Below are 23,308 nucleotides of genomic sequence, written 5' to 3'. Positions count from 1 at the left end.
CAAGAAGAAAAGCACATCTTATCATGGGTTCATTTATAAAGCATGAAAGTCACAAAATGTTCACCCACCTCCGGCAGCAGCAAATTCTGATACTGATTCATCATGGTGTGATTTAGAGTTAAAATTCCAAGGGAATCTGGTCTCCGAATAGTAAACCAACATATTGCTTCTCCCTATATATATATATATCCCATGAAAAGACTATGAATGTGAAATTAAGAGGAATTTGAGCTCATACAGGGTATTGACAGTATTTCTTCCCACACACTATGTGTAACTGTAACATAGAAGGGGGGCAAATGACACTGGTACATGAACTACACTCCACCATATACTGGAACGTGGCTTGTGGAGTTTAGATGTAGATCTACAAGTACCATGTGTACCGGTATGAACTGAGCATTAAGATACAAATCTGTCGATACGGAACATTTGTTGTGAACGAGCCTCAATTTATTTTATTTTATTTATTTTTTGGTTGGTATGACATCTGTCAAAGATATTTAGTATACATCAAGTCATGGAACAAACAACATCATATGTTTTCATCATGTTAAGAATGTCAAATTTTCAACAGAAAGTGATGATTTGCGGAAAGCATTAATTTTCTGTTTTCATTTGAAAAAATGTGGTGCAGAGTCGCATCAAATGCTTGTCGAGCCATATGGTGATCATGTTCTATCAGAAGCAACATGCAAAAGATGGTTTCAAAGGTTCAGAAATAATGATTTTGATGTAAGAAATGAACGTGGAAGACCACCAAAAAAGTTCGAAGACGCCAAATTGCAAGCAATATTGGATGAAGATGATACTTTGAGGCAGAAGCAAATGACAGCAATGCTAAATGTTGCACAACAAACAATTTCTGACCGTTTGAAAGCTATGGGAAAGATCCACAAGTGTGGAAAATGGGTGCCACATGAATTGAATGAAAGACAGACAGAAAACCGAAAAACCATTTGTCAAATTTTGCTTCAAAGACATGAAAGGAAATCAATTTTGCACCGAAATGCTAATGGCGATGAAAAATTGATTTATTTTAAGAATCCTAAATGGGAAAAATCGTGGGTTAATCTGTGACAACCATCAACATCGTGTGCAAAACCATATCGATCCGGCAAGAAGACAATGCTCTGTGTTTGGTGGGATCAGAAAGGTGTGGTGTATCATGAGCTTCTAAAACCCAGTGAAACTGTGAATACTAATCGCTACAGACAACGAATGATCAATTTGAACTATGCATTGATCAAAAAAAGACCAGAATGGGCAGAAGACATGGCAAAGTAATTTTTTTACACGACAATGCACCTGCACACAAAGCAAAACTGGTTCAGGATACAATCAAAACACTTGGCTGGGAGCTGCTACCCCACCCGCTGTATTCACCAGACTTGGCCCCTTCCAACTATCATTTGTTTTCATCAATTGGACACGCATTGGCTGAGGAACACTTATATTCCTACGAAAAAGTCGAAAATTGGGTGTCTGACTGATTTGCTTCAAAAGACGAACATTTATATTTGCGTGGTGTCCACAAATTGCCAGAAAGGTGGTCGAAATGTATAGAAAGCAATGGTCAGTACTTCGAATAAAATGTTATTACTTTTCAATTCCAAATTAGTTTTTCATTTTCACAAAAACGCTCATTTCATACCGGTACACCTGGTAGACTAGGTTGAAGAAAGACATGAAAGACAATTCAGATATGGTCATGAATAGACTATGTTATAGTGGGAAACATTATAGTTTATATACCCAGTAAATAGAAGTATGATTTACTTTGTGCATATTTCTTTAATAGTGCATCAAGTGTTTGGATTTGTAATGGAGAATATAATTTTTTTGAGACAAGCACATTTTTCTTTACATGGTTCTTGAGCAAGCTACCATATTGTGATGTGATACTATTACAGTATTTCAGCAGATTCTGTTTTCCATCAAAGTGTTTTCACAATATCATCTAAAACACTGATGTGTTCCCTTTGGTGAACTGACATAAGACAGGTGCTCCTAGTATCACTACAATGTTTCCAATGATTGAACTTACAAAACTGTACCATTTTGGAGCATCTGCTCATATTAATGTGTTCTTGTATGATTCTTTATAGACATGAAGAAAACTGCAGTTTGGAGTGGTTTGTTTGAAAGAGTCATGCAAATCTGCAGAATGAATAGAGCTCACTATACAAGAAGATTATATCAAGATAATAAGAAGAAACTGAATATCACTGGCAATAATTTTAATTTTTGTGTACTTTATGGCTCTGCACCAAATTTTGAAAGATACAGAAATACACTAACATATAAAGCAGTTGACTTTGTTATTAGAAAAAAATTACAAAATTCTACACAAATTTAAAGATAACTAAATGTTAAGCTAGTAACAGCTGCATCATATTTTAATGCTTTTTGAAATGAAAACTGTATTCAACATGCATGATGTATGGTATGGATTAACTGCTTCTACACTTGCTTCTTTTGGTCACAACATGCTCAATGCTTTTGTATCTCAAAATGTCATCATTATACAACAACAAGCAGCAGAGATATTAATGCCAAGAGAAAAACATGCATCATATACAGGGTTGCATTTCACACTGATGCATTTAAAATAGACATCTATCACATTAAGTTTGTAGTTTGCTTCATTGTATTGCAGGCATAAATAATTATGCAGTATTAGGTAACTACTTCCTTGCATAAACTGTAACTTAAAAGTGACACTCTAATATTATCTTTCACAGTAGTTGTGTACAAAACCTCTGCTGGTTCATTAAACCCATCCACAAAGTCTATGAATCATTTGACAACAAAAAATGTCAAACCATATGGAGTATGATGATAATATGGTACTCTCAAATGAGTACTCCCTGAAGTACAAACGTAGTATTAGGATCATTCAGCACAACTGCATCTTGTCTACAGGCAGTACTGGCACTGGCACTGGCACTGGCACTACCGATGCTATATTAGTGACACATGAAACTGAAGGTGACATACCATAGGACTTGGAGTACACAGGGAAACATGCTAAAGCTGTTTACAAAGCATATGTTTCTGACCTGGTCTGTGTACTGCCCATCGAGTTGTATGAGCTGGGTTGGTGCTGAGCCCGGACTGGAAAAACCACACCATCGCCCAGACTAAAACAGAAGCACCACCTTATCTCTAAATATCTGTCCAAGAAACACTTTCAGTGGTCCTATTAAGTGTATGAAAGAAACATCACAATCATTGTGACATCTAATAACACAGCCCTTGGCACAATAAAATTCTTTTGTCACCAGAGAGCAGCAAATTCTGGTATACGAAGTGCCCAAGTATCCCACCGATGCCACTACTAAGCACTACAATAAGTACATGACTCAATAATGATGAATACTGTAAAACAATGTGCCACAAAGAAAAGCCATTAATTCAGGCAGTTCAAGCCACTCCACACACACACACACACACACACACACACACACACACACACACACACAAACAAACAAACAATTATATATATAAAAGCAAAATAACATAAACTGTAAGCAAGAACAATAACAGTGATGAAATACTGACAATAAATGAACTGAAAATTATATTTGTCAGATCATTGTCTTGATTGGTAGGATAACACACATGAAGACTATACAATTGCACACATTTTGAGCTGGTGACCAACACACATTAATTGTGGAAGCTAAATGGAATGGACTTTGATTCTTAATAACCCAGTACTCATTTTTGATTGTTAATAACCCAGTACTCAAGATCTATGGGTGCCTGTGAGGAACCTGGATGTAAAAGTCAAGTAGTGCATTTGGTGGAGTTGTCAGAGACAGAATATGAAGGTCAGACTGGAATTAGAATGTTTGTAGGTTTCCTAACAGAATAAGATGATGTAAGCATTAAACAAACAGAAAGAGGCAAAATAGAAAACAAATGAAACACTGCAAAGTGATGAAAATAAATACAATTGTAATAGACTGATAGTGAGAGTAATTTATGATTGGTTACGGTTTGTTTTTGCCTTTAAAACACACACTTCTGCTAAACATTCTGTTACTATTCTGAATTCTTTTTCCTAAAGCTATGGGGAAAAGCAAACTCATTTAACAATGATATAATTTCAGCAGTTTGGGATTTTATGCACATTTGTGTCAATGGTGTGTTTTTGGCTAATTATGTCCTTTTGCTGTAACTTTCCATGCTGGTAAACCAATAAAGCGTAACGTTTTAATACTTGAAATTAATTCTTCCTGTGATATTTTTGAATTTGGTTCCATTGCAACATATTTACAGAAGATGGTGCTCTTTCTCAGAAGTAAAAACAATGAATTTAAAAATTATTTTTGTACACTCTTCCATCTGCATTTTGAGCTATCCCCTCTCTTTTTTTATCTTGGCCTGATCATGTTTGGTCCATTGTACTACTAGCAATAGTTAGATTTGTAAGTTAAAGTAGTACATAACTATGAAAATAATTTTTTGTACTATCAAAGACTCTGCAATGCTCATCACATCATTTTCTATGATAGCAGTTAATTGGACAAAGGGTACTGTGTTTCAAGTAAATAAAGAGTAAGAACAACCTTAACATAATCATGTAGGGAAGGAGATTTTCCTGAATAAAGATAAAAGAGTGCCAAAGGCATGGGAATGAACAAGTAATTGCCAAAGCAAGCCCACAACAGCTAAAAACATTAGTGAGAAAAAATAGTATTGTGTAAGAAATGTACTTAAATGAATCAAGCCTCTATGTCTCACTTTTGGTCTGTAGCAACAAACTTTTCACTATTTACTGCTTCTAGTATTGAGAGATTCCCGACTGTCATATTAAGGAGATGAAACAAGACATGGGCCAAAAAGAAAACCTGAGAAGTCAGCATGATTTCTTTGTGATACAAATTTAGGGAGGAACTAATTATACAGTGATGAGGGAATCTCTAATCTAGTATTGACAAGTACACATATACATAGAATTGAAACACTAAATTCTCAACTAATAATGTGCTCTGTGGTTTTACATAGATGTTTAATTAGTGTTGCAGCTATAGCTACTAGTTCATGCACAACTTATTTTTTTAATTTTAATAGCAGAAGCGAAGTCATTTACTTCCAAGATTTGACACTACCGCATGTCCAGAAAACTGCATTAAAAAGTTTAGCAGGATCACTTGAAATCCATTATTAGGATGCTCCACCATAACACCATCTTATTCAGTCAGAAGATGGTGCAATATCTTGTGCCTCATACAATGCTAAAAACTGTTTACATAAGAAAAACACATTTACACTGTTTCTATCAATATTACTGCCACAACCAATACTGCCTATAGCAGCTCGATGGTGAAGGGAGAATGAGTGCTGGAGTGTTGTGACAGCAATGGTGAAGAAGGTTTCACCTTCTGACTCACCTACATCTCAAAGTTTAGTTAGGAGGCACCCCTGTGTTGGTACTTAGTTATAAGTGGGCCACTACATTTGCCAGAAATACTCCACATACTTCTTTAAAACTGCTTAAAAAATTATTGAGTTGAGGAACTCTTAAAATAACTGCCTTTTAGTCTCTGTGACTATTTGTAAGTCAATTTTAAGGTGCAACCTTAAAATACTGCAACAGTCACAATCAGTCCCAGTGTCTCTTCTCATACAACTGCAGACAGACATTTGATTCTACTGAGTAACAGGTTGCTTCATGGGCTTTTATAAGTATTATGGGATGACTACTTCAATAGCTTAGATCCTGGTGACATGTTTCACCATATTCTGGATGCTTACTTCTTTATCTTTCTTATATGGACTGCTCTATCTGTTAACATCTACTGAATTAAAAGAAGATAGATTACTGCTTAATGTTTCATCACAGACAAGTACTTTGGAGTCTATGCACAAGGCTACTGGTATACCTTTTTGAAAGGAACAATTCCAGCATTTGCCTTGACCAATTTACAGGAACCGTAGAAAACCTTCAAATGGATGTCCAGATGGGTATGTGAAGCCCATTATTCCTGAAAGTGAGTTTAGTGTCTTAAACATCGCACTACTTCACTCGGCCCTACTGAAATAGAGAAACTCATGACTACCCTACCTATTGGGAAGGTGTACTGAGAGCACAAAATGCATTGTTCATACCCAAGTTCGCAAAAAGAAGAGTAGAGACTACAGGGAGTCGATTAATAGTGTGTATGAAACTTCTTTGGTCTATGGTCTTGGGGGACAATACTGCCTGTAAATTTGTGGAAATGGGTATAGGTCATGAGTGGAAAGTACAACAACAGCTACCCCACCTCCATTTCAGTCATCACTAACCCACACATCAGTTGTGAAAGTAGACTTGTTGAATGACATTAAAATTTTCCAATTGTCAATAACACATGTTTTGGGCTCCTCACCACACTGAAGCTGCTTCTTTGGATGAAACTGCTTCTTTGGATTAACATGGTTAACAGAAAATTTAGCAAAATCAGCTCTAACATTAATGTTTTGTTCATGTAATTTACATCACACCATTTTCTTCATCTAAATAACTTCTCTAAAGAACTGAAAAGTGTACTTCACACCATCACTACCTTTTCTGTGCAGGCTGTAAATGGTGTGAAGGAAATATGAGTGTAGCTCCATATGCACCCTCATCTATTTTATCTTCTTACTATACTATTCCCAAGAGATTGGATATGAAGGCTGCAGAACTGTTTTGCAGTCTGTTTCAGATGTTGTAGCTTTAAACATCTTTTAAGAGCTCTGAAATTTTACTTAAGTCCATGCCAGCTTTCTTAGCATTTCTGTAACACTTCCATATGGGTTTAATCAAGTGGCCACATATCTAGCAGACTTATCAACAGTTTCTTTGATAATTTCTACATTAATGTATGGTGAGTACCTCAACACTGGAGTAATACCCAAAAAATTTGCAGAAGTGTCGTGTATGCAATATACTTTGCCACTCCTCTACATGCTTTGAGGATTCTTCATGCCACTAGATATTAATTATTATGACATAGTCAAGTGGCAGATCAATAATGCTAATTTTGATATCAGTCAGTAAAAGATACAGTGTAAATTTCTTTCAGAAGTCTAGGAATATGTAATATTTCTGTTGGCATATTTCCATCATTTGCAAGATAAAATGTGGGGGATGTGAAAGGGATGGTTGGGGAGGGGGAGGGGATGATAAGTTGCATTCCACAGAGGTGAAATTTCAATTGATGCAGATTTTTAATTAAAAGCTTTTATGCCTAAATAATTCTTTATGGTACAGTTCAGAATATGTTCCAGACTCCTATGACAGAAATTTATTATATTGATCTGTTATTGTGGGTATACACTCTTTTACCCCACTTATAAACAAGAGTAGGCTCTATTTTTAGCTACGTGAGATATTCACAAGAAATTTAGATTAAGGTGGAGCTGATTGCATTGTGTACTTACTGTAGACACTGATAGGATTTTCTGAAGTATTTGGCATATTAGTTGGTTTCAACAGTATTAATTATTTTTCAACACTGGAGTTTGTCACTTCTGCCAACCGTCAGAGTTTGTTCAGCGTTCAGAGGATGGAATGTTACTACGATCTTCCACCACTAATGATTACTTTAGGATTTCAACTTCCCTGTACTACCACCTATTTTCATGCTGGTCTGAATCTTGTATGATTTTATAAAAGCTTTTCGATTGGTAAATTACTTTACACTAGACTTTCTAGCTGTAATGTATATGTCCACAAATTACTGGTAACATTTGCTTGTTGGTATCCTGCAATCTTTTTTTCTATCAACAGTGCAATGAATTGTTTTCCCAATATTTCATGAATGTTACTTCTGAACAACATGGACAAGGAATTTAAACTCTGAGTGTAACTTGTCTACATATGTTCTATTTAAGATAAATATTCCAACTCTTGTTGGTGTTTGCTCATCAGTGCCAGGAAACAGAAAACTGTCTCTGCATTTAGTAACCATTGCAACTACAATGGTATTGTGATCACTAATTTTTCCCCTTTTGTTAACAGTGAAAGGTCATGTTAGGTTAGGTTTTGTTGTTGTTGTTGGTGGTGGTGGTGGTCTTCAGTCTAAACACTGGTTTGATGCAAATCTCCGCTATAGTCTCTCCTAAGCGAGCCTCTTAATCTCTGCACAAATACTGCAGCTTACACCCATTTGGACCCGAATACTATAATCAAGCCTTGGTCTCCCTCCAGAATTTTTTCCTTACACTTCTATCCGTTACCAAACTGATGATTCCCTGATGCCTCAGTATGTGTCATATTAATCAATCATTTCTTTTAGTCAGACTATACCATACATTTCTTTTCTCCTCAATTTGATGCAAACCTTAAAGTTTCCATTTCTTTTCCCTAAATTCTAATTCCTTTTCCAAATTTCTCCTTTGCTTCATTTATTGCTCACTCAGTGTCCACACTCAATAGCACTGGGCAGAAGGTACAACCCCATCTCACTCCTTTTTCGACCACTGCTTCTCTTTCATGTCCTTCATCTCTTGCAACTGCAGTATGGTTTTTGCACAATCTGTAGATAATATTTTGCTCCTTGTATTTTATCCCTGCTACTGCCAGATTCCAAAGGGTGTACTCCTTTCAACATTGTCAAACTGTTTTACTAAGTCTATGAATGTTATAAATGTAGGTTTGCCTTTCTTTAGTCTATTTTTTAAGATACGTTGTAGGGTCACTATTGCCTCACATGTTTCTACATTCATCAGGAAACCAAACTGACCTTCCCTGAGGTCAGCTTCTACCAGTTATTCCATTCTTCTGTAAATAATTAATGCCAGAATTCTGCACCTATGGCTTATTAATTAAATGGCTCAGTAATGTTCAAACTGTCAGCATCTGCCTACTTTGGATTAGGCATTATTACATTCTTCTTTAGGTTTAATGGTACTTCCACTGTCTCATTATCTTGCACATCATGTGGAATAATTTTGTCATGCCTGGCCCTCCTAGAGTTCCCAGTAATTGAGGAGATGCCATCCAGGGGACTTGTTTCAACTTAGGTCTTTCTGTGCACTGTCAAATTATTCTTGCAGCATTGTATCTTCCACCTCATCTTAACATAGTCTCCACTGTTTCCCTTATACAGACGTTTTATATGATCCCTCCACCTTTCCCTTCTTTGCTTAGTACAGGCTTGCCATCTGAGCTATTGATATTCACACAGTTGCTTTACTCCAAAGGTTTCTCTAATTTTCCTATAACCAGCATGTATCATTCTCCTAGACTGGCATTCTTCTACAGCCTTGCATTTATCATCCAGCCATTACTGCTTTGCTACTGTGCACTTCCTGTCAATCTAAATTTTTAGATGAAACTTCCTGGCAGATTAAAACTGTGTGCCGAACCGAGATTCGAACTCGGGACCTTTGCCTTTTGTGGGCAAGTGCTCTACCATCTGAGGTAATGGTAGAGCACTTGCCCAAGAAAGGCAAAGGTTCCAAGTTCAAGTCTTGGTCCGGGACACAGTTTTAATCTGCCAGGAAGTTTCATATCAGCACACACTCCACTTTAGAGTGAAAATTTCATTCAAATTTTTCAAATGTCTGTATTCACATTTGGCTACTTCATTTGTTGCATTTTTATATTCTCTCCTTTTGTCAATTACATTCAATATCTCATGCAATGTCCATGAATATCTATTTGGTTTTGTATTTCTGCCTATTTGATCGTTAGTTGCCTTCACTTTACTATTTCATCTCTCAGAGTTACCCATTTGTCTCATATTGTATTTTGTTCCCATTTCTATTAATTGTTGGCTAATGGTACCTTTCAAACTCAGTGTCCTCTGGTTCTTTAAATTTAACCAGGCCCCATTTCCTACCTATCTGCAATTTCTTCAGTTTGAATATGTAGCTCGTAGCTGCTATAACGCTGTACATAATACTTGGATTTGCACTGTGGCACCAGGCCACTGGCATGCTACACTTTGATTATTCCACCAACGGCATCTGCATGGCCTGGCCACCAGAGGCCATCTGCTGTGGGCCATGCCTTGTGCACACAGCACATTATTTGGCATGCCATCTACCAGAGCCCTCCTCTTTATATGCGCAGTGCAGCAGGCACTCGCTCCCATATTGTGTTCATACTTACTGTCAGCAACTGCATGCATCAGTACTTGGATTATTTCTTCTATGTTTGTGTCTACATTCTCAATTGTTGTTTGTTTGTATGTGGAAGAATAATTAATTTTGATTCATTGTGATCATGCTGTTGTTTGTGTCTTACAGTACGATATAACTGGCAATGAGTCTGGTTTGCACTTCTGTGGGCTCAGTTCATTTGGCTGTTCCTTCAGTTCTTGTGTCCACAGTGGCAGTGCTCCAATCTCTCCTTGAGCAGCAACAAGCTCTTATGGTTGCTATCACAAATTTGTCAGCCACACTACCCGTGCAGTCTTCCACGCTGTCAGCATAACCACCATTCTTTCCTCCTTACAATGATGCAACTGAAGACTGGGAGCCTCACGAGAAGCAGCTTTGGTAACACTTCTTGCTTTTGGTGTCATTGAAGCAAACATATGTCAGGATTTGGTGCTTTTTTGGAATTCTCCTTGGACCTACCAGCTGTTCTAGTTAGCCCCAGTCCAGGAACTTGCATTACTTTCATTTGACGAAATGTTGAAGTTGTTGTCAAATTATCACCATAAATGCATGCATGTCATTGCAGCGCATGCAGAGTTCTGACATCATCACAAACAGCTCCAACAGTCTTACCGGGCTCGGATAGCTACTGGCCATGTGCCACCCGCAGCCTAATGCCAGGTGCCGTCCGACCAGGTGAAAACGGCACAGTGCTACAAGTGCATTATCAACTGTCATTTTCTTATTTTCAGTTCTGATATTTATCTTGCACCTAAATATTCAATATTGCATGCTTGAAACTTAAGAACATTGTTCAAGATTTGTAAAATAAGAGTTGCAAACGAAAAATAGTCTAACATTTGAGACATGCATCAGGAAGGGATATTCTTGTTTTCAAGAAAGAGCATTCTGGCATGAATGATTTTCTACATTCAGGAAGTCTCCATAATAGAAATATGTAGTGAACTGTGACCACTTAAAAACCATTCGACATATACATTTAACAGGTAAGGTTCAGAAGTTGGGAGTAGGAGTGCTGCTTGCTCTAATTCGAAGCAACAGAAATCAAATGGATGGTCACTGCTGCATTTTTGCTCGAACATCATCAGCTCACTCAGTGAGAATTCTTGTGCAATACCGTTATTGGTGACAAGTTATGATGCCTTTAACTTATTAACAAGAAATTAATAGCCGAGTCCTAAGAAAAGGCGTATACTCGAGCAAAGGGCAGTCTGAACACAACAGTTTGTATCCCGTGGCCCAAAAAGGGTGTTGCGCACTATGAAACTCTTCCCAGGGGTGCCTATCGCAGCTTGCACTTGTTGCCAACAACTAACATGCCTTTCGATCGTGGCGTAAGACACACAACCTACAAAACTGCATCAGGTGTTGCTTCTATAACGAACTCTGCTGATTTCACAAACAAAGCTGTCCAGGAGTTGGTCTGAAATCATACCTCATGCACTTATTCCATCTAATCTTATACCCTCAAATGTCAAATGTTCACCATTCTCACTTCTTGCTGGAGAACTGGCAAGAAAATACCTTTCTGGATGAAAATGCAGTTCAAACCTGGTTTGGGACATCTTTAACCAAGATCCAGTAGAATTATACAGGTGTGGAATGGGCAAAACATCTGAGCATTGTCAGACTATTTTAGATAATGTGAAAGAATCATCTGTTGTTGATTAATTTCTTTCTAATCCAAAATAATGGAAAAAGTTATTACATTACGTGCTGTAGTAATATGAATGAGATACTGCTCACCAGAAAAACCATACACCAAAAGTCTATTGTAATACAACATAAGGTTTCTGTAACACAAACAAGCCTATGTCAGCATGAATTAACAAGATATTATTCACTCAGAACTTTGAAACAGTCTATATTTTCTTGCTCTCCCATGTCACACTCAAGTAGTATGGAAATATGGCAGTTTATACATAAAACAGTAAGATTTCATTATTGATTTTTATCTGTCTGCCTGTAGCTCTGTCGCAAAACTGATAAAAATCTGACTTTCAGTGACACTGGATATGTGAGCTAAAGCAGCCTTCACAGGCAGCGATGTCACATCACAACTGGCAAAGAGCTATAGCATTTGGCTCTCCCTTATTGAACCAGTGGTGGCTATTACTGCTAAATCACAACATAAAAGACGAGATTAACTGCAATTTCCATGTACAATGACTTTCCTGGATTAAAAACATTAAACTGATAATCTTATTTCACATGTTATGTAAAAATCACTCAGGTTATTCAATGAAAATGATATGAATAGATTGAGTTAATTTAGCAATATAATTCTGTGCCATCCAGAACGTAACTTGTCATTCACGGAGTTACCAAGCATGTCCTGTAGTGCTGCCAAGAATCTGCTATATTACTAGCAGGAAGAATATCAACCAATGTTTTCCTTGAGTCAGCTGCAAAGTGAGTACAGAATCTGTCTTGAAGAAGTGGCTGCCAAGGGTCAGAATACCAAAAGTATGTGTCACTGGGTCTTGTTTGTATGTCTGTAAAGAGGTTTATGGACTAGAGAGTACTGTAAACTAAAGATCATACATCAAGAACTGTCACAATTATTTGTGTATTTCTGTCTTAAGCATACCAAAAAGTAAAATGCTAATCACTGGATATGATTTACATTTCTGGAGCTTCTCCAATGTTTATACTTGTCAATGTTATGAATAGGCAACACATCTCTTTTATAATTATAAACTTGGACAATATTTTTCTTCAGACTGGCATCATTAATGCTGTCCCCAAAAGAGAGGAATGAAGAGAGAACAACACAGCATTGATTGCAGGATGTGAACATCCACAAAGAAATTTCTTAACCTACAAAAAAAAAAGTTCCAATCAAGAAAGGCTACTGTGCACAAAACCACACGCAATGACAGACAATGTGGGCTCAAAATACCATTGAAAATTAGACCAGTCACAGCTGGTGAAGCACCAAGAATGTGAGCAGTCTCTCATTGCTGTAGTAGAGACACAGGTAGAAAAGAGCAGGTTTTTCCAAAACATAAATGACAAAGAGCCATTGTAATTTAGTCATAAAATAATAATCTTGCAGTTGAAAATGCAATTTTCCAATTCATTATCACTTATTACACACTGGTTGATCAGAATATTTCATCAGTGTTACATGCAAATATCTAGTGAATGTAGTAGGATTTTTCAGTTCCATTCTAGACAATACCAGTGATTTCCGAACATTTGTCTTGCTATCTGTGTAATAACACATTAATGGCATTCTTTCCTTAGACATTGTTTGGTGATGACATTAATTCATATCAAATGCATACAAATCAGAGTGTAGCACCTATAGAGTCACGTAACTAATGGTCGGTATGTTTGAGAAAAGCAGAAGCAGGATTGCGATGAGGTTATTACTTAACTAAATACAACATATAAAATATGTGTAGTGACTGCCATTTCAGTTGCACAGCAGACAGTAATGTTTGTTAAAGAATCATCTGCAGAATTAATGTAATCACCACAAGAATGAACTCTGTGCCTGCTTGGCCATAATGAGACAAATGCTTTGTATATTAAATTGAGGAGATTGATAAGTGTTTCCCTTCAAAAGTTAGGAGTTTTTGGTTCAATTTCTTGCTGCTTCTTGGGGGAAAGGTGGGACGGTGCAGCAGGCCAGGTGTTCCTAGACACACATCGGTAGTGTACATGCTTGCTTGTGGAGCATATGAAGTAGGTAGATCTTAAGCAGAAGAGTAGTTGTTCATGCGCCGATGCCCACTTGCTATCTCCACTTAGATAGTCAGTGCTAGAATAAGTGCATCACCACTAACACCATTAAAACCAGGTAGACAGTGTAACAACACCACGTTCACAAAAAAATTGTTCAAATGGCTCTGAGCACAATGGGACTTAACTTCTGAGGTCATCCGTCCCCTAGAACTTAGAACTACTTAAACCTAACTAACCTAAGGACATCACACACATCCATGCCCGAGGCAGGATTCGAATCTGCGACCATAGCAGCAGCGCGGTTCCGGACTGAAGCGCCTAGAACTGCTCGGCCACTCTGGTCAGCTCCACATTCACAAAGCATCATACTATTCTGATCATACAGTTGTTACTATCATCTACACACAATGCTTACAATGTGACTGCTACGTATGCTTTGCCCCCCAAAAAAAAAAAAAAGCAAACGGTGCTTTATGAATAATAATTTCTATTTGCAGTACACCTAAGACTGAGATCTCAAATGACAATAAGAAGTTAGCAAAGTGGAACGAGGGGCAGAGCCTCTACCTATTTTCTAGAGCTATTGCAGTTTGAGCTTGATTAATTCCTGACAGTTGCACTCTAACTGCCCCTTCCAGCTATCAGAATATTCATAAGGGTGTTATCAAAGTTTAATTGCTTCAACAGTTGAATATCTTAAGCAGTACTTCATTTTGGGTTGAATACAGTTCTGAATGTGACATTAATTTGTCTTTCAGTCCATCTCCTGAAGACTTAAGGAATGATGTCTGAACTGTTCCGACTGTTGTGTTGTCAGTTGCCCGACTTCTTGAAAGAGTTGTGGCCTCTGACAGTCAGTGCTGATTGCAGATACGCACAAAAATCTTCACTGCTGTAAGGATACATGTCTTTACTGCATGTTAACTCATATAATAACTAGTAAAATAACAAGAAGAACCAGTCAACAGAAAAACTTGATGTCCACATGTCCTTATATAAGTATCTGGGAGCAGTAATAACGTATGAAAGGAAACAGCCTGTTTAACTACAGGATGGAGAACTCCAGATTTTTGCAAAGTTTCTGATAAGAATCTGTCACATTGTGCTTCAGAACCCTAAAAATTTTATTTTCTCAATTCATGCTAAAACAAGTACTATGAGATAAGAGGAGGAAATGAATTATCTATTTCTGAGAAAAATTCATTCGTTATGTAATATCACTGAGTGCAGAAAAGCTCCATAGTTCTTTTTGTGTGATGCATAAATTTTGTTATCACCACATCATACTTTGTCTTGGGATCTATCGTGAGTGGTTAATATTCTGATGGCTAATGACATGATACTGGTTCCACGTAGAGTTTCACATTGGCTATTCAATGAATGTACACGTAGTGTTGTCTTCGGATGGCATTCAGAGCAAAGATGTCATCTTTCTGTTTATATTGTAGCATCCACTGCAGTGTCCGTTGGGCAGCCAACATAAACAAATTGGGCACTGCTTACTGCTACACTTGCCATGGGTCATTGCCTCAAGAATGCACTGACTATACTAAATATGTTTTAGATGTAATACGTCCTCCAAGCATTTAGTTAACATAACATGCAGGACACATGATGAGTAAACATTAGTTTTGTAACTTGACATTGCATTAAAATACTTCACACTTTTGTTGTTGTTTCTCTTTTAAATCTTAATGCTATCTATTCACAGAATGCATAAGTATGAACAAAGCCCGCGCGCGTGTGCACACACACACACACACACACACACACACACACACACACACAGTGTCTAGTGAGAGAGATTTACCAACATCTGCTCTGCAACAAATGCACCACTCAATTCTTCAGTTGCTGTCAACTGGGTGAGATTTTTCAGTTTCCCAACAGTGCAAGAAGTGCGAGGAGGAGACTGCAAGATAACAGATGTTTATTCCAACGAGCTACTTAAAGAAATGCTGGGACTGATGATCAGACAATCTAACAGATGGCTTCTGCAGAAGAATATACTTCTAATAACCAATCCATCCACCATCACTACATAGGGTTTATAGAAGGTGCTGATGTACTGATTCCACTAGGTGATGATTTATCTCCCAGCAAGCATTTTGCTGGTCCACATGCTAAGGATGCTGATACTTCTGCCCACACATTCTCTATCAGGTTGAGGTCCAGCAACTGTGGAACAAATGCCATTAGCTTTATCCTATCTTAGCCCTGAAGCCAATCCTGAACAGCTATGCTTTGATGGATGGGGCTGTGGTCCTGTACATAAATTGTTATCTATCACATCATATTCATAACAGACACACAGTATTAGTACTTCCTACAGAATTTATGATTTCAGGTCTTGTCATAGTTAAGAGAAGAAGATTAAAGAGTCAGATTAGGAATGTGGTTTACCACGTCTATCAATGATGAGGATCATAGCCAGCCGACAGCCATATTATGACCAATCAGCTGAATCCGATACGAATGATATGGTATGGTATCAAACTGAGAAACATGAAATATTAGACAATTTAAACTTCTGTGATGCAACAGTACTGTGGAGAAAAAAATTCCCCTGGATGGAGTAACAAGCAACAACTGAACAAGAAAATTTGAGGAATATGACGTAGTAGCAGTTGCAAATTTAGAAAAGGAGCATGACAATGCAGATACTATCTGTGCATTATGAAAGCAGGTATTTGAAGTAACTTCTCAAAAATCTATACAATAATTAATGTCAGTGAGGAAACAGACTAAAGAGATCAACATAGATGCAAAAACATAGGGTACTTAAGTTAATCAAATCAAGCTGTTCAACTATCCTATGGTTACAGTTACAACAGATGCTTAACACATGTGAATGGAAGAATAGTAATGTCAAAACAAGCATTTATGGGTAAGACATTCCAACAATTTAACCTATGAGAGGAAATACATAGCTGTAATGCAACATCAACAGTATGCAATCTATATCTCAAAGAACCCTGAGGAATCAAGCAGAGAAACAAAGAACAGAACAATCTAGATGAAAACATTAAAAAACTGAAAGCACAACAAGGACCAAAGAAGGCAAATGGACAAAATAAAAAAAATGGAAGATGCAATTCATCCAATACACCTTTAGACGCATCATACTCCTCATCAATGTATTTAGGGACAACATGGTCAGCTAGAAGCTATAAGGGCGATACTGGAAAGCACTTTCAGGTCAACATTACCAGAACAAAATGCAAAAATATTGGGGACATCAAGATAACACCAAATGACAGTGTACGGCGGTTGTTTCAACAAGTTGCAGCCAACAGGAAAGTGTCCACTTTTCTCCCCTTCCGCTTTTCCACCCCATATGGCTTGTTTCAACACAGCCACTCCACCAATGCCTAGCCATCAGTTCAGTATGCCACTTTTCACACCATCTTCCAATGGGCTGTAACAGTTTGAGCGAGTGCAGTGTTATGACATTGCAATGCCATGTCTCATGCTGTTTCTTTCGTGCATTATCGCTGCTCGCAGATTCTTATTTAAGGGCTTATGTACATCGAGTTTTTAAGCAGAATGAGTCTTTTGTTACTTTACTAATTACAGTATGGGTTGTATGCAGCAAAGGAGAGTACCCCTTACAGCATATCTGCATTCAGCACTGACTGCCAGAGGTCACAACTTTTTCCAGAACTCAGGCAATAGGCAACAGCAGTCAGAACAGTTCAGGCCTCATTGGTTGATTGATTGACTGAGGGGGGGTTATGTGACTAACTGGCAAGTTCATCAGTCATCAGTCCCGCAATTCAAAAATTACTTGCTTATGATAGAGGTGTCCGCTAAAAGAGGGCGGACCCAGTCATAGAGGTCAAACGATACAATGAGGAAGCTGAAAACACAGATTGTAGAAGGCATAAAAGGGTAAGGAAATCTAAAACTGAAAAAAGAGGGATACAAAAGCAGTCTTTCCAAGTGGGAATGGTCATGGGTCCCAGACCCAAAAGGTGGGAGATTAGACTAGATCAGATCAGATTCAGTCTCGTTTCATAGACCCAAAAAATGAGATGATTCTTGTGGGTATGGAACATGTCAGAAAGTATAACATAAAAACATAAAACCTTTAAATATAATACTTACTATCCTGATCATTTGTTAGGAGATTGTCGAAACAGGTGAATACAATGTGGTAAACTGCAACAGCTAATATTTACAGAATTAACATGCTGTCAGAATGAAATATTGTTATGCACTATCAATAAATATATCATACACAACATACCTAATCTTGACTGTTGTAACCAAGTGCTGTCAAAACTGAAATCTAATAGATATTTTTACGTAAGCTGACTTAACAGTCTCTGTTAAGAAGTTCATCTATGGAGTAGGAGGAGTTGGATAAAAAAAGTCTTTCAAACACTGTTTAAACTGTGCTTTATCTGAAACCAAGTTTTTAATTGTTGCTGGCAATTTATTGAAAATATGTGTTCATGAATATTGGAATATTGGACCCCTTTTTGGACCAAGGTAAGTGATTTTAGGTCTTTATGTAGATTGTTCTTATTCCTTGTATTGATGCTATGTATTGAGCTATTGGTTGGAAATATAGATGTATTATTTGCAACAAATTTCATTAAGGAATGAATATACTGAGAAGCAGTGGCTAGAATACAAAGTTCCTTGAACAGGTTTCTACATGATGTTCTTGAATTTACACCACAAATGATTCTTACTACACACTTTTGCACCCTATAAACTTTTGCTCGGTTTGATGAGTTGCCCCAGAATATGATCCCATATGACATAATAGAATAAAGTAAGCCAAGTATGCAAGTTTTTATATATTTATATCTCCTACATGTGACATCATTATCATTGCAAATACAGACTTGTTTAGGCACTTGAGCAATTCTGTGGTATGCCCTTCCCAACTGAATTTATTATAGAGTTACAATCCCAGAAATTTAACACTGTTAACCTCTTTGATCTCCATGTCTTCATATGTCATACACATGCTGGAAGGAAATCTCTTACAGGTTCTGAACTGCATACAGTGGGTCTTCCCAAAGTTTAATGACAGTGAATTAGCTTTTAACCACTTATTAATGTCAGTGAAAATTTGATTAGCAGCTATTTCTAAATCAGTGCTTGACTTGCTGCTTATTGCAATGTTTGTATCATCTGCAAATAAAACAAATTTAGCATCCGGCAATGTAAGAGATGAGAAGTCGTTGATTTACACAAGAAAAAGCAATAGACCCAAGATGGAATCTTGAGGAACACCACATGTAATTAGTTCTCTGTCAGATGAAGACAGACTGGTTACTGCACAGGTATTTCGCAACGACACCCTTTGTTTCCTGTTAGATAGATAAGACTCAAACCATTTCACAGAACTGCCGGTGACACCATTATATTCTAATTTACTTAAGAGAATGCTGTGGTTCACAAAGTCAAAGGCTTCTGACAGGTCACAGAAAATGCCAGGAGCCTCTAATTTATTATCTAATGAATTACATACATTCTCACTGTAAGTGTAAATAGCTTTCTCTGTATCAGAACCCTTTCAGAAATCCGAACTGTGACTTGATCAATATATTATTACATTATTTGCAGTCAGATGCTTAAGGAGACACTTGAACACAACCTTTTCAAATATTTTGAGAAAGCCGGCAAAAGTGAAATTGCTCAATAGTTTGATGGTATCTCTTTATCCTCCTTCTTGTAAAGAGGCTTAACTTCAGCATATTTTAGCCAGTTTGGAAATGTTGCATTGATAGGAGACTGATTACACAAACAACTTAAAATACAACTCAACTCACATGAGCACTCTTTGATTAACTTCGTTGATATGTTACCATACGCAATGGAATACTTAGATTTTAAGGGTTTTATGATGTTTGCTACTTCTACGTGAGTGGCATCTCAATTTTACTGAAGTTATTTTTAAAGACTGGTCTCAGACACTCCACTGCACTGTTCACAAACCTGATAACCCCAAGCTGTCAGAAATGAAGAACTCGTTTAAGTTTTGCACTACTACAGGTACTTGTTACCAAAGTCTCATTTATTTCTAGAGCTGTCTGTTCCTCTTTCGTTTTGGTCCCAGATGTCTCTGTATTCACTACATACCATACAGTTTTTATTTTGTTGCCTGATGTAATTATCTTTTTCTCATAATAAAGCTGCTTTGTTTTCTGGATTACTTACTTCAATATTTTACTGTATTCTTTGTAACACATTACAATTCTAACATCAGTGCTGTTCCTAGATAGCAGATGCAGTCTCCTTTCTGTCCCACATGATATATTTATTCCTTGTATAATCCATGGTTTATTTTTTGACTTCTGTGTGATTTGAGTTACCTTCAGGGAAAACAATCTCCAAAAGTGGAGGTAACTTTATTAATGCATGTTTTGTATTTTCCATTTGAGCCAGAAGTATTGTAAACATCTATCCAGTTCGTATCTTTGAGCAATTACTCGAATCTCTAAATTTTTTACTTATTTATTACCCTCCTGTCCTCAGATTTAATATATGTTTTATCCTGAGAAGTTTTTTAACATTTAACAAGAGATGCTGCATGTCATGATCAGATAGCCCATTTACTATTGGTTTTGTGATGTGACTTTTTTCTCTCTGTTTGTCTACAAAAATATTATCAATAGCAGTCTCAGAGCATTTACATATCCTAGTAGCAAAGTTCACAGTAGGAACTAAATTGAATGATAGTGTTGCTGACTGCAACAATTGTTCATTGACAGAGCTCTTCAATAAATCCACATTAAAATAACCAGCAATCACTATTTCCTTGTTTTTACCATAAGATTGGACAGCAGAGCATTCAGATTTTTTTAATGAAGAGGTTAAAATTTCCTGAAGGTGATCTGTATATACGTACTATTATAAAGGACTTCTTATGAAATACTACTTCTGTTGCACAATCTTTAAGTGCTGCTCTGACCAAAATTTATTAATATCAATATTCTTGAAATCAAAACAGTTTCTGACAAATGTGGCAACTCCTCCTTTCTCCATATTTTCTCTACAGAAGTAAGAAGCTAGCTTGAATCCTGTAACATTTAACATATCTATACCAGTGGTCACATGATGTTCAGAGAGGCAGATTATATCAACTGGTTTGCTCAACTCTAATTCTTCAACACAAATAAGTAACTCATTAAGCTTACCCCTTAGTCCTCAGATATTCTGATGCATTAACAATAAATGATTTTGTGCACTCACTGAATTACAACTGGATGAACCTAATTTTCCTGCCAATTTTTGAGTATCTCTAGTTTCAATCAGAGGCTGTCTGCATGAACTGTGTACATTAAAATTTGCTTTCTGGCTGCCTGTTTTATCACTGCGAATGTCATTTTCAGTCTGTTTTGTTTCTGCCATCCCTATCCTAAAAAACTGCTGATCTGTCGCTTGTAGCCACTGGTACTTTACCACTTGTGACAGGGAAGAGAGGCCCTAACAATAATGACCCTGCCCCTGCTCTAGGAGTAAAGCAAAACCTTATAAGTGAAAATAAAAACCACTTTCATGTAGGAAACTGGGGACTAGTTCAACCATCTGTAAATTGTCCACTAATATTAAAGGGGTAACCAGAGGCCCAACAGAGGTTACAAAACCGTTGATGGTTATGAGGAAAAGTGTGACAGTTAACACAAAAACCCTTGCTGAGTGAAGTGCCAACTCAAACCTGGAAAGGCCAGTGGGATAAAAATTCATGGAAAAAAATTGCAACAGGACCATAAAAGCCCCAGTCATGGAGGGTAACTAAAATGTGACATTACCAAGCCATGTCGTATGCCTCAAGTAGGTCAAATCAGACCATGACAAAGTGCCAGTGGTTTGAAAAAGCCTGTTGGATTGGTGTTTCCAATCAGAGTAAATGGTCAGTTGGAGATTGTCCTTCCCAGAAACCGCACAGATACAGGGACAAAAAGCATCAAGACTTGGGTACCTAACATAGTCAGAAGCTAAACATCCACTTCAGCAGTACATAGAGTATGTTGGTCAGACTAATTGCGTGACACAGGTCAAGAGACGTTGAGTTTTTCCCCTGGCTTAAGGATAGGGATAACTATGCTGTCTCACCATTGCGAGGGGAAGGGAACCATGAGCCAAATGTGGTTGAAGACCCTGAGTAGGTGTTGCCTGTGGGTAATGTCCAAGCGTTCGATCATCTGGTTATGGACAGGATCCGGACCTGGGGGCATGCCACGTGAAGAGGTAAGAGCCTGCAAGAATTCCCATTCAGTTAAGGTTTTATTATAGGATTCAGCTTGGTGAGGGTTGAAACAGAGGGAGGGGGGTCTCTTCAACTTGTCATTTCTGCTGAAGAAGGTAACAGGATAGGAAGAGGACACTGATGCTGTCACAAGGTTTTCTTTGAGGACCGAAGGAACAGTACACAGAGCACCCTGTATGATAAGACCCTGCATAGCTGATTGTCACTGGCAGCTCAGAAGGCTACAGAACTTGGACCAAACCTGCAATGAAGAGGCATACGCCACTAGGAAGGAAACATAGTGCTCCCAGCATTCCTTTTCACTCTGCTTAATAAAATAGAGAGCCTCAGCACAGAGACACTTAAAAGTGACAAGGTTGGTCTGGGAAGGGTGTCATTTAAACCGTTGCAATGCCCATCGGAAGTCCTCGATAGTGTCTGCTGGTCCACGGGACCAGTTGACAACAAGGGGGACCTGCGGATATGGGGATAACAGTGCCAGCGGCACGAAGAAGCGTGGCAGAGACATCTTGCACGACCGCATCAATGCAGTCCAAGAGAGAGGTATCGAAGTGCACAGCAGATGCATATAAAGGCCAATCGGCTCTGTGGAATACCCAATGTGGGGGCCTGTCTATCTCGCGGCAGCAGGGGAATGATAGAATCACCTGTAAGTGGTCACTGTCACAAAGATCTTCATGGGGTGACCAATGCAGGAAAGGAGATTTTGAGATAGATAGCAGAAAAGGTGCTATGATCAGTGCCGAGGTGTGTGGCGTAACCATCATTGATGAGACACAAATCAAATTCTGTAATAATTGGTCAGCTAGAAGATTGGATGGGTTAAACAAAAGGTTTCAAACGCAATTTTTTGATTTAACTATGGCGTTTGATTGTGTGGATCACAAAATATTGTGCCAGAAGTTGGGCCATTACAGAATACAGGGAGTAGCTCACAACTGGTTCACCTCTTACTTTAGCAACAGACAGCAACAGGTCATTATTCACAGTGTTGAGAATGGCTGTGATGTGGTGTCCGAGTGAGGTATGCTCTGTGGGGGGTGCCCCATGGATCAGTGTTGGGGCCACTCCTGTTCCTTATTTATATAAATGATATGCCCACTAGTATTGTGTGCAACATTGGCTCGGTTTCAAATAGTGCAGTTCATGACATAAGTTCATGGCTTGTAGAAAATAAACTAACGCTAAATCAAAGTAAGACTCAGTTTTTACAGTTTCTAACACAAAATTCAACCAAACCCGACGTTTTAATTTCACAGAATGGGCATATGATCAGTGTAA

The 23,308-nt window shown here is 37.8% G+C and overlaps 1 protein-coding gene across 2 annotated transcripts in view; it reads right to left on the bottom strand.

Annotated features, from left to right (window-relative positions):
- LOC124556684 (palmitoyltransferase ZDHHC20-B) overlaps positions 1 to 23,308 on the bottom strand; it is a 254,800-nt gene that overhangs the window by 11,074 nt on the left and 220,418 nt on the right. Inside the window, exon 8 of one of the 2 annotated variants that reach the window (XM_047130651.1) lies at positions 3,063 to 3,143. The exons of the other annotated variant lie outside the window; for it this stretch is intronic. Coding sequence (XP_046986607.1) covers positions 3,063 to 3,143 — 81 coding nt within the window. The remainder of the gene's footprint in view (positions 1 to 3,062; positions 3,144 to 23,308) is intronic. 2 annotated transcript variants of the gene reach the window in all.

This window comes from Schistocerca americana, chromosome X, assembly GCF_021461395.2.
Source record: "Schistocerca americana isolate TAMUIC-IGC-003095 chromosome X, iqSchAmer2.1, whole genome shotgun sequence".
Taxonomy (NCBI): domain Eukaryota; kingdom Metazoa; phylum Arthropoda; class Insecta; order Orthoptera; family Acrididae; genus Schistocerca; species Schistocerca americana.
This window is presented reverse-complemented; position numbering and strand designations above follow the sequence as displayed.